The 12,706-nt window shown below is 40.4% G+C and overlaps 1 protein-coding gene across 2 annotated transcripts in view; it reads left to right on the top strand.

The window, feature by feature from the left end:
• The first annotated feature begins 5,763 nt into the window (after nucleotides 1–5,763).
• ARHGAP18 (Rho GTPase activating protein 18) overlaps nucleotides 5,764–12,706 on the top strand; it is a 60,276-nt gene continuing 53,333 nt past the window's right edge. The window contains exon 1 of one of the 2 annotated variants that reach the window (XM_083434986.1): nucleotides 5,764–6,195. In XM_083434986.1, the coding sequence (XP_083291112.1) occupies nucleotides 6,152–6,195 (44 nt within the window). In that variant the 5' untranslated portion in view covers nucleotides 5,764–6,151. The remainder of the gene's footprint in view (nucleotides 6,196–12,706) is intronic. The other variant, XM_083434987.1, reaches the window with a different exon arrangement.

Genomic DNA, 12,706 nt, shown 5'->3' on the forward strand with positions numbered 1-12,706 from the left:
AGTCTTACCCATATATCACTGAAAGTATAAGAGGATGGTGTGGAGTTCACCGGTTTAATTAGTAAAAACTCATCCCCCAGAAAGCAGAAAGAGCAACGAAACTAGTCTTCAGTATGTGACTTTGAGGGCACATTTGTCTGCAGCGAAGTGGTCCCTTGAATTAAATAGCACATGTTGTACAATTACCCTGATTTGTTTATTGGGCCTGTGAGATTTGACACATATACACACACACTGCTTTTTATCTATCCACCTTCTTATTCTGAAGCATTTTCCCAGCATGGGCAAGTGAAGTACACCACAGTGCTCAAATTATGAAATTTTGTGAAATCCATTAGCCCCATTTACTGAATCCCCCCAATTCTAAACAAGTCATTCTCCCCTTAACTGTCTACAAGCAGTAGATAAGGAAGGCGGCAGAAGGGTCTTCTCCCCCAAACCGGTAATTCAAACACTGTACTATAGGAAAGGAAGGAAACACAAGCAATTGCTTAATGAAAACGGAACTTTTAATCTGGGAGACAGTTCCCAAATGGCCCTTCAGAACTGCATAGTGGAATTGCACTTTTCCTTGCTTTAGATGGATGTCAGTGCCTTTGTGACATCCATAGACATTATACCAATGTCCTTCCTCATCTCAGGCTTATTTGCACGTGAAGCAGCTGAATGACTTCATACTAACAAATGGGTCAAATATATCCAAGCATAATATTATTGTGGTGGTGATGATGATATTAATTTTTTACTTACCCTTCACCCTAAGGTTCCAGGGCAAGTTGCAACAATTGAAACACAATCTTAAAAACAGTTTAAAATAACTTACAATAAGAAAATAAGGTGGGTCCTAGATATATATACATCTCAGGTGTCAAAAGCCAGGGTAAGCTGGTGTGTTTTCAGCATTCATTGACAGTTGTGAAGATACCAATCACACCTCTGTGGGGAGTGAGTTCCACAGTTTAGGGGCTTCCAAAGAGTATGCCGTCTTCTAGGCCACCAGCATCCCAAGCATTTGAGGGCGATGGAACAATCCAGAAGAGTTCCTCTGCCAACCTGAACACCAAAACAGATTTAGGGGCTTTGGAAGAAGAGGAGAGGGGGAGAATGTTGACTTGCACAAGGAGAAATCATTGCGCAGAGCACTTTCCTGGGTAATACATTTAATACAACCCAGTGATTCATAGCTTCAGTGTCAATAAATGTTGGATCTATGATAACGGATAGCCAATGCCTTTTGTAGGATGTGTTCTTGGGTTGTTTGCATTAGAACTTAATGCTGAGCATGACCAGATGAAAATAAAATGGTACAGCAATGTATGTACTGTAACTGCATTCGTTGTAAACTATTTGGGGCATGGTTTGAAAATGTACCTAGGCACAGAGCTTTAGTGGATTATGACTCAAGTTAATCCATGGGTGAAACAGGTATCTATTTTTAACAGAGTCTTTCTTATTTTAAGTAGCAGCTTCAGTAATGTTGCTCTACAGGGTAAGTTTATTTAAATTATTATCATTCTGACTCTTTTACCAACTCCCAAGTTTTGAAATGACATGACAAATGGTCTGGTCTTATAACGTTTTATACAATCAACAAGCCAAAAACTAGAACCCAGTGAGTATTCAAATATGAAGACTACAAAGGATTTAAGGGTTTCCACTGCTTTAGGAAATATATTTCTGACTAGCCAGCATTCCAAGCAGAAAACAATAAAAAGATAGATCTCTCTTTCATGTTGGCATGTGCTCATATACCACTTTTTAGCTCTTGGAAAAAAGTAAGCCAGCAATATGAAATGTAATAGAATGTTCTAATTCATATTATTATTTTCAAATGTACATATGTACATTATTTAAAGTTAGTATTTAAGCTTCTGCCATTGCATTGGTTAAGTAAGGAATGTGGTACAAGCATGGATTTGGTTTCTAGCAGAAAACCCAGGCTTTCTAAGCACTAAGGTGGGCACTGACTTATGAAATCTCTGTGGGCAGGGAACAACTGAGCTTAGGGACCTTAGATGCTCTCACATCCACAATTTCATGTCCCATTCCTTCTTGGTCTAGTTCAAGAGTTCACCTGCCTCCATTCTCCATACCTTCTTTTGTTTTCTTCTTCTTGAACTTGCAGCTGTGTACTTTGAAACAAGTCTCTATCATAGAAGCAGAATCAATAACACTAAATAAGCAGATGTAACCAGTTATTTAGATTGTAATCTTTATTCTAATTGTATAATTTAGCTTACATATAGTTACAATAAAAAACTACATAAAGGGACATAAAGCACCTTCCACCAACCTGGTGCCCTACAAATGTTTTGGACTACAACTCCCATCAGCCCTAGGTAGAACTTGTCCAAAACATCTGGAGGTCATCAGGTTGGGCTCTCATATAGGCTTAGGTTCCAAGCTTTCTTGCATAAGTAGTCACACCAAATTCTGACAATTATCCCATGCTGCTGCAGCCCATTGTGCCTCATCCCACCCCATTCCAGAGAGTTCTTTGACCTTCAGGAAATGTTTTGGGGGACCATAATGTGGGGCATAGTGTGATTTGGGGGCATAGTGTGAATATAGAGCCAGCTAACCCACATTGTTGCATCTTATGTGGATCTGATCCAGAGGGGATTCTGAATCACAGAGAATTCTGAATCACCAAGTTTTCGGTATTTTTTGCACTATAATGTAACAAAAACTGGAGCTGTCTGCATCTCCAGGAGCTATTCACTAGAGAGAGTTTTCTTTGTGAAAATATTGTCTTTGAAGTCAGAGACACATTTAAGAAGACCAAGGGCTAAACTAGATATGATTTGGAAGACTGTGGATTGATCTTCCACTATCTCATTCTTTTTGCTAAAAGCAGAGGTGAAATCTAGGCCTTTCCCTCTTCACGACTGCCACAATCTAAACCAGCCTACTTTAGCTATTATATAAATGATGTTATACGCATGTAAACCTACTTGATATTTTACGATTTGCTGGTATAGAAATATGTCAATCAATCAATGATTTAAGACAGCTATTCAGAATTTCATCTGCTCCCCTAGGATTAGATGGGAAACAGAGACAACTCATTGAGTATCACCAACATACCAATAATAACACTATACTCAATTCTTCTCAGCACTTTCACGTAGATATTTAAATTCATTCTGAAAGGTGTAGTACCACATCCTGAGGTTTACCACCAGGAAAGAAGTATACCCAAGTTGCATCCCAGCAGCACAATCCAGGTCAGATACTATCAAGGCAGGCAAGAGATCCAAAACAACATTCCCCTATTTATCTCCAGGTATATGTCATCCAATGGATGGGTAACCTATGGCCCTCCAGATGTTGGTGGACTGCATTTCCCATCAGCTCCAGCCAGCATGGCCAATGATCAAGAATGATCGAAATTATAGTCTACAGGTCCGCAACCCTGCACTAGGGCAAGTGAGGCAATTTCAGTCTTAAACCAGACTGAAAAGAATCCGTGGTTGTGGAGCATTACTGCAGTCAGACACCAAAACACAAAACTCTGAATATCAACTTATTTGTGCTGACATAAATATAATAATAATAATAATAATAATAATAATAATAATAATAATACATACATACATACATACCCCACTCATCTGGCACAAGTACAGCTTTTTTCTGGGATGTATCTAGAAAATATACCAATGAGTCAATGTCTGCTTTCAAAAATTCCCATTTTGAATGAGCAATTTCTGTTTAGGTGTTTAGGAAATCTTTAATGACACATTACACTCGCTACTGATTATAATCCAATGTACAGCAAATTACAACCATAAACATTAAATCCTCATTAACTGGTATCAGTGTCTAAAGATTAATCTTTGTTTTTTAAATATATATTTCCAAATGTGATTTAATTAGACCATTTACTTTTCTGATTAAGAGCCTATATAATTATTACCCATCTGGTCAGGTAATGACTAAGACTTTAATCTCTCTCTCTCCCCCTCCCTTTCTTTTTGTTAGTTAATCACAGCTTTAGACAATGTGCACACTTGTCTCTCTGCACTATATCCTTCCATTGTGTGGCAGAGGAAAAAACCCTTAACACTGGATAAGGAAGTGTGACAGTACAGGTAGAACCTTTTTTTTGGGAGGCTCACCGTTTTGTGACTTCTAGAATCTTTCCTTATGATATAGCCCTGAGCTGAATTTCACTGTTGAGCTTCCACTTCATTCGAAATCCACAGAATGGAGAAGAGCTATGTGAAAAGTGATTGACACATGTAGCAACCGATGCCATGTGCTTCTACTTGGGGCTCACAGATGCCTGCAAACTGGGTCAAGATAGCACTATATGAACTGAATGCTGTCTATGTCAGGCGAAAGTATGCCACATGAACTTCAGCTGTTAAACACATAGGACTGTGCCTGGCAGGCACATGTGGAAGGTGCACCAGGTAGCAGGGATGCCAACCTGCCCCACATAATCTATCACATGACATGGCACACGGAAACTATTTGAATGGCAATACCCGGACTCCTCAAATATTTCATGGTGGGAGGCGGGGTGTCCAGGGTGGGATTTAGGTTTGATGAGGCCCTAAACTACTGAAGGTAATGGGGCCCTTTACAGTCATAAAGGTAAAGGGACGCCTGACCATTAGGTCCAGTCGTGGCCGACTCTGGGGTTGCGGCGCTCATCTCGCTTTATTGGCTGTGGGAGCCGGCGTACAGCTTCTGGGTCGTGTGGCCAGCATGACTAAGCCGCTTCTGGCAAACCAGAGCAGCGCACAGAAACACCGTTTACCTTCCCACCGGAGCGGTACCTATTTATCTACTTGCACTTTGACATGCTTTCGAACTGCTAGGTTGGCAGGAGCAGGGACCGAGCAATGGAAGCTCACCCCATTGCGGGGATTCGAACCGCCAACCTTCTGATCGGCAAGCCCTAGGGTCTTTGGTTTAACCCACAGCGCCACCCATGTCCCTTTACAGTCATACCTCGGCATAAATATGCTTCAGGATAAATATTTTCGGGTTGCACTCATTGGCGACCCGGAAGCAACGGAGCGCATTACTTCCGGGTTTCGCCCTTGCGCATGCGCAGACGGTCAAAATGACGTCATGCGCATGCACGGAAGCGGCAAAACGTGACCCACGTATGTGCACAGTCACGTCTTATGTTCTGTTCAGGATGCGAACGGGGCTCTGAAACGGATCCCGTTCGCATCCCGAGGTACCACTGTATATGTCCAGCTGTCCTTTGTCAACAACAAATTGTTGCTGGTTTTTTTTTTTTTTTTGGTACCACTGTACGGATATAGAAATGAGCAAACCAGTGCTATTTTACGGATTAGGCTAGTAGGCAGGGCCAATTACTTACATCATAGCAGTCTACACAACACAAAACACGGTTGCTGTATGCAGGTGTTTTTTTATCTTATATTTTGGAATGTACATCCAGGTTTTTTCCCCTTTATATTTTTTTGGGGCCCCCAAGAGAGTGGGGCCCTAAGCTATCCTGTTTAGTTTATACGTAAATCCGGCACTTCGACCCCTAGGAGTTGGCTCCTATGCCAGGAAGCACCACCTGTTGAATTTCCGCCCGCCACACGGGTGACAAACGCACTCTGCCTGAAACAGTGGCGCGCTTTGCGATAGGTTGCCTGAAATCACTCCAGGGAGGTGATTAGATGACAGCTGGCGCGACCCGCAATCTCTTCCTATCGCTGCTCGGCGCGCGCTTAAGCTCTGGGGCGGCGAGAGGGGTCGGTAGTGGCAGCGGCCGGGTGGGACCGCGACTCCTTGTAGCAGCAGCAGCAGGAGGAGGGAAGAAGCCACAGCTCGCCCAAGAGGCAGCCTGTTGCCCACATAGCTGTGCGCCTGCCCGCTCCTCCCTCTGTCCGTCGCCTCCCGTGAACAGCCAAGCAGTAGTAGCAGCAGCAGCAGCATAGGCAGGAGGGAGGGCGACAGACGGCGCCCACCCTCATGCCGAGCAGGCGGAAGCCTCAGCTGAGGAAAGTCGCCCAGGGACACGAGCAGCAGCGCGTACAAAGAAGGCAAGGGAAGAAGTGGCCCCGGCGGGTCTTGGAGACATCCTTCCCTCAGGAAAGCGCAGCCGGAGACCACCACCTCCCGCCCTTTCCTGCTCGTCTCGGACTCGGTCTCTGAGAAGGTGGACCTCGCCAAGATGGTTACTGTGGTGACCAAGCTGGTGCACTACCTGCACCTCAGGTAAGGCGGCCGCCGCCTGCTCGCGCGCGCGCTCCACCCAGGCTCCTCCAACCAGAAGCCTCGCAGCATCCGAGGCGGGAGACTCTCCGCGGTTCTCTCTCGCGCGCGCCCATTCGGAGCGCTCCGTTGAGCGGGCGCACGCACCGCGCTCCAGCAATTTCACGCACGAAGAGCTTTCAGGCTCTTCACACACAAGCCTGTTTAACTCCTCTTTTGCAAAAATCCACAAATATAGTTATTACACTTTCTCTATACACTCCCCCACCCCATCGCCCCAATTCACATTCTTTCTCTCAGGCATTGGGCACCTTGAAACCCCATTCTTTCCCTCAAAGAATTCTGGGCACTGTAGTTTACCCCTCTCAGATTCACTATTCCCAGGAACCCTTAACAAACGGCTGAATTCTTTGAAGGAAATATTTGTGCTTCTTATATGTTTAGTGCCTACTCAGTCTCAGTATATTGTTTCTTTAACACTTAAATGCATAATAATAATTTATACTAATTTAATAATAATAATAATTTATTATTTATACCCTGCCCATCTGTCTGGGTTTTCCCAGTCACTCTGGGTGGCTTGCAACAGGATATTAATAATAAAAAAGAGATAAAACCTCAAACATTAAAAACTTCCCTAAACAGGGCTGCCTTCAAATGTCTTCTAAGAGTCAGAGAGTTGTTTATTTCCTTGACATCTAAATGCACCCCCCTCCTAGCAATTCACCCAACACACTTGCAACACGCCCACCCACCTCTCTTTTAGGGATATGCCCATTGTCACTATCAGGCAAGTCTCTCGACATCAGACTAAATTGTCAATTCCATCCCAAACTGGACATGCCATTGGGGAATGGGAGTCAGGACTGTTGGCCCTTGGGAAGGGACAGAGAAAACACAAAGCAAAAGCAAGCTGAGAGTGCCTGTGCGATTGGGTAGCTGAAAATATATAGGATAGGGACCCCTTTCCCTGTGCAAGAAATTTCTGGATTAAATTCAAACCACTTCTTGCATATTCACACAAACCGCTCCTTGGAGAAAACATACAGATACCAAACTATACACTCTTAGTCACCTGTGGCAGATCCTCTGGGGAGCAATAGGTTTTTAAATGCCTTGTCAGTTGGTAACTCTGTTCTAGGGTGACTGCTGCTCTTAAATGGGAGAACTGATATTTTGTATTGATTTTGTTTTATAAATATCACTTGTAATGAGGAGGAGTGCAATAACTTTATTAGTGGAAGTTACAATATGTTTATATAACACAATTTATATGTTTTCATATAAATATAATTGTTGCAGGTGGCCCTAGTGTAGAACCATTAAATGAGGATATATTCACATAGACTCATGGGAGTGAGGTAGATTCTACACTAGCAAACTATCTCGACACATATTTTATTTATTATTTTAAACTTTTTTCATCCTGATTTCTAGAAAATGTTTTCAATGTAATCCTCCCTCCACTCTGTTCATTTTGATGTTTCAAGCCTGTTTGCTTTTCTCTTAATCAAATAAGACTTAAAAACTTAATCAAAACTTGGGGGTATGTTAGTGGAAATTGATTTTCCTGGAATACAAACGATCATAATATGCATATCCTTAGAGAGGACCCATTTCAGCCTTTAAGCATTGATATTTGCACAACTGTTTGCTAATGCATGAAGTGGTAGCTCTGATTTCTTTACAAGTAATTTCTTACAAGGCAGTGGTTAACATAGCATGCATTCTGTAAGCAAAAAATGTGTTTTGAGTGACAATGGAACTCTGTTATCTCTCCAACTGTACATATGCATATGTTCCCAACTGCATGTGATAGACAGCAAGGTAGATTGATTCTGGGCTACTCATATTCTTATCCCTTACTTACTCTGATTATGGTTTAAGTCAGTAAAATAGGAACTCAGCAGTACCTGAAGTTTTTCTGTGCCTTGTGCAAATCAGGCTTGTTTTCTGGTAGTGTGCTTTGGAGGAAACTTTTGCAGTATACATATCAACTGTTGTTAAAAATGTGTTTTTCAAACTTGACTAGTGATGAGAGTATCTTGAATATTGCTGGAATCTAAAGACCATAACTAGCAGGATTTTTTTTTTACATATACAGTCTCCACTGTCTCTGAGGCAGTATGCCTCTGTATATCAGTTGCTGGGAATCACAGTTGGGAAGGGTGCTTTTGCACTCAGATTCTGCATGGGGTTTTCCAATTGGCATCAGATTGGCCAATGTAAGAACAGAATGCTAGACTAGATGGACCAGCATAGCTCTTATGTTCTCATTGGAAGACTCCCTTACCATGCTATAAACTGCTCTGGAAAGTCTCCTTAGATTCAAACATAACTTGCCACCTAACATGGGTAGCTACTGTTGGAGAAATTAAAGTTTAAAGCCCTACTGAACATTCAGAATCAGTTGTTTGGATACTTGGTTTTCTGTATTCCAGATTTCTTTATGATTTGGAAGTCTCCTAGCAAATAATAGATACCTCAATGAGTCAGGCTGTGAGGGCCAGGTGTCTTTCCATGTTTGCTCAGCTAGAAGCGCTTGAATTATCACTTTAAAAAAAGGATTATTCTTGAACTGTAGTATGCATGGTATGTTTGTTGTAAATATATGCCTTAAAAATCCTTCCTCTCCCATACTTTGCTAAATGCATAGATTTGCAAAAGACTGCATCTCATTTTACATTTGTTAAAAGGATTATGTTATACATTTTAAATTTACTTTAATGACATGGTTATACGTTGAATCATTTGCAATGAAGAAATAAGGATGGAGAAATTTTGCCTGGAGCATACTCATGGCTGCTACATATGGAATGCAGGAGGAACTTCTCTGTGCTGAGATAGTTTTGCTTGGGTTCATATTATATGCATAATATTGAGAATGTGTAAAAAATACTGATTGATAAATGCCTGAGTCATTAATCACTCTCAGTTAATTAATTAGACAAGCTTTGGCTATCCTGGCATCATCAAAGACACTCGATTGATTACACTCAGAATGTAAGGTCTTTGTAAGCTGAGTCTTGAACACAGTTACTGAACTGAATCAGCCACACTTCAAAAAGGGAAAAAGCCAGCAGGGAATTCGGGTCTAGACACTGATATACCTAAACGGGGAAGACAAGTCTGATTTAATTAAACATTATGGTGGAGGCGGCCTATGCAAATGTATTATGTTACTGTGGATTAACTTTTTTTGTGAGGCTAAAATTTATCCCTTGCCCAGATTTTATGCAGTGCAATGCCTATTTACTGTTATGCATCTGTGCTTGTTGACTTTAATTATTTATCCCCTTCTATTTACTGTTGTTATGACCTACAGTTAAGCAATAAATTACTATGATGGTGCTTGCTTATCTGAAATCATTATGAGCTGACCTGGTAGTTAGAGAATCAGCAGTACCGATGGGAAATAAAAAACAAGAGTAGAACACAATATTTATGTTTTTAATGCTTATTCGGCATAGAACTGGAAGGCATAATGTTTTTCCAAGGCTGAGCAGACCAATGCAGCAACGTTGAACAAACTTCAGACACTGATAGAATAGTTAAATACAGAGGCAAATCTTAATAATGGATGGGTGACAAGAAGGAAATCAATGCAACTAACAGGTAGCAAGTATGTTCTTGCTACTCATTAGAGAGATATTCATGGTAAGCATTTGGATATGCAACGGAAATGGAAGAATACTTGAATTTTGTATTTCTAACATGATAAAACTTTCCTTTTGAATCGTGAGAGCAGTTGATCAGCATGATGATGGTGATGATGATGTCATAGTCAGCGGAAAGAAGCCCAGTCTTGTGAGAGGAGGAAGATCACCATATGTGTGTGAACATAATATTGCATGCCACCCCAATCTCAGAGTGGTGTGAGATTCCATGAGTTCCAGTGGTTTTACCTAGGGTTTGTGTTTCCTTTTGGAAATGAGGCACAACAGAGATTGTGGTGTCATTATGATATATGGTGTGTGTGTGTGTGTGTGTGTACACACACAGACACACAACCTGAGCTTACAATGGAGGGGTTCACAGTATTGATACCCCAAGAGGGTCTTGCTTCTCCCATAGCTGCAGCCTTGGATTCAAACAGGAATCAAACATTGTGCTCAGCCTGCTGCTTCATTTCATATAACTCCTCACTGTAACCTCTCTACTCTCTCTATATTATCAAAAATACATTATTCAACTAAATTATAAGCAGAGTAGACCGAATGTGTTTTAGAATAGGACATCCAGTTCAGATTTCTTCTCTGCTTCATCTTTAGGGACTGTTGCTCTTGAATCCATTTTAGTTCTGTCCTCGATTATCTCCTTTCATTAGGTTAACTAGTTAATTAGTAAAAACAACAACGAAGAGCCTTGTGGTGCATTAAAGGCTAATGCATTTATTAAGGCACAAGCTTTCATGCATCTGATGAAGTGAACAGTAGTCTGTCAAAGCTTTTGCCATAATGAATGGATTAGTCTCCAGACTGACACAATACTCTTCGTTGGTTTTTCTGTAGCAGACTAACATGGCTACCTTACTAGGAATAGTAGAAAACTATGGGTTATCAAAGATTTTAGAAACTGTGGCGACTCTGGGTGGCCCAGAAACAACTTTACTTAGTTGCAGCAAATTAAACTGATTCATTTATGCACTGATTAACTAACACACTAGTTTTGGGCTGCTATAGTTTCTGAAATGAGTGCTAATACACTGCTTTAATTGTAAAAAAAAAAAAAAAAAAAAGTAATTTATATTCTGATTTGCGTTATACATTCTTGTTCTGTTAACAAATTATGTAGTTTCCAGGATTCCACTACTAATATTTCTATGCAAATTGGGTGTAAGTCAAAATATAAAAATAGTACACCAAAAGTATTTCCTTCTATTTTTAGGAAGCTTCCCTGTTGATAAAAACGCTGTACACAATTAAAATATGTTTACATATAATTAAATAAATTCACAGCCAATGTGAAATAATACTTTAGAACAACGAACAAAGGAGACAGAAATGGGTAGAACAGGCTCAAATGACTAATATGAGAAACACTGAACAAACAAAGCAAGACAAAGAATGGGCAGACCAATAAAAAACAAGACAGTACTGTATTCATAAGTAAAGCGGTCACTGATGTTACAAAAGATACTTGTATAGCACATTACATAAAGACGGTATCAATAATAGTAGAGGGGCGGATTTTAAAGGCTGCAATCCTCTACACACAAATCTGTGAATATGGCTCATTGAAGTCAATGGGAAGCAGACTTGTGCAGCACTGGACTGCGATCTATAACTAAATCCACTTACCAGGAAGTAAATGTTACTGAATTCAGTATTTCTTATTACCCCTGTTGGTTGACATTATTATGTTGTGTTGTTTATTTTGTTTATTGTGTTAATAGTCGCATGGCTGTTAGCCACCCTGAAAGTGTATTAGCGAAGGGTGGGACACTCCGCCCCCCCCAGCTCTCTTATTACACTGATTCTGAGATAAACTGGAGAGTGGTGAACCACATGTACCTATTCTCTCGTAGGGCAACCTATAACTCTCATAAAACATACTATATACCGTATTTTTCCGTGTCTAAGACGCCCCCATGTATAAGATGCCCCTTATTTTTGGGTACTCCAAATTAAGAAAACACTCCTCGGCACTACCTGTGTATAAGACGAGCCCCAATTTTAAACCTATTTTTTGGTAAAAAAACCCAAGTCTTATACATGGAAAAATATGGTATATCACAGACCAAATAACACCCACTGGTGGCATAATCCACTTTTGGGTGCCATTGATTTATTTAATTAATTAATTATTAAGTATATCCCCCCCCCCACTAGCTCAGGGCTGAACCACTCAAGGTACCACAAAGTTAGAAATTTAAAATATAGAAATTTAAAATATTTCTGTCTCTTCCACACGCAGTACACCAATTAAAAAGCTTACAAATGAGTGGCAAATAAAATATTTTAAAAATATTTGGAGAACCTGCAAAATGAAACTTCAGTGAGAAAATTAAGGACACACTTACATTTCTCTTATTAAAACCAAAGGGCTGTTTTGTTCTAGTTGGAATGGTTTTACTTGTTTTTATAATTGCAACTATTTTATTGGTTTGTATATTATGTTATTGTAACCTGCCCTGGGAACTTGTGGTGAAGGATAGCCAAGTGCTTATCTTTGGATTGTCCAAGTATGCATTTATTTTTTTAAAAAATGAAAATTCCTGAACTTTATGACATACATGATGATTTTTTAAAGGACGCCAGATAGATAGATGTAACTTGGTTTCTTATCTATTGAGTATGTAGAGCAAATATTACAAATGATTATAACACAAATGATGAATCACTGCTTAGCAACCAGAGCAAACATCCCCCTCCCCTTTCTGACCACATTTAATTGTTGGTTTGACTAACAGAGCAGACCATTATGCTCTGGTTATCAAATCTGTCCTACCATTGTTGGAAAAGAATTAGGTTTTAGATCACAGGACATCTTGTATACATTAACATTTCTTTCA

Source organism: Podarcis tiliguerta (assembly GCF_965153285.1).
Source record: "Podarcis tiliguerta genome assembly, chromosome: 3".
In the NCBI taxonomy this organism is placed as follows: Eukaryota; Metazoa; Chordata; class Lepidosauria; order Squamata; family Lacertidae; genus Podarcis; species Podarcis tiliguerta.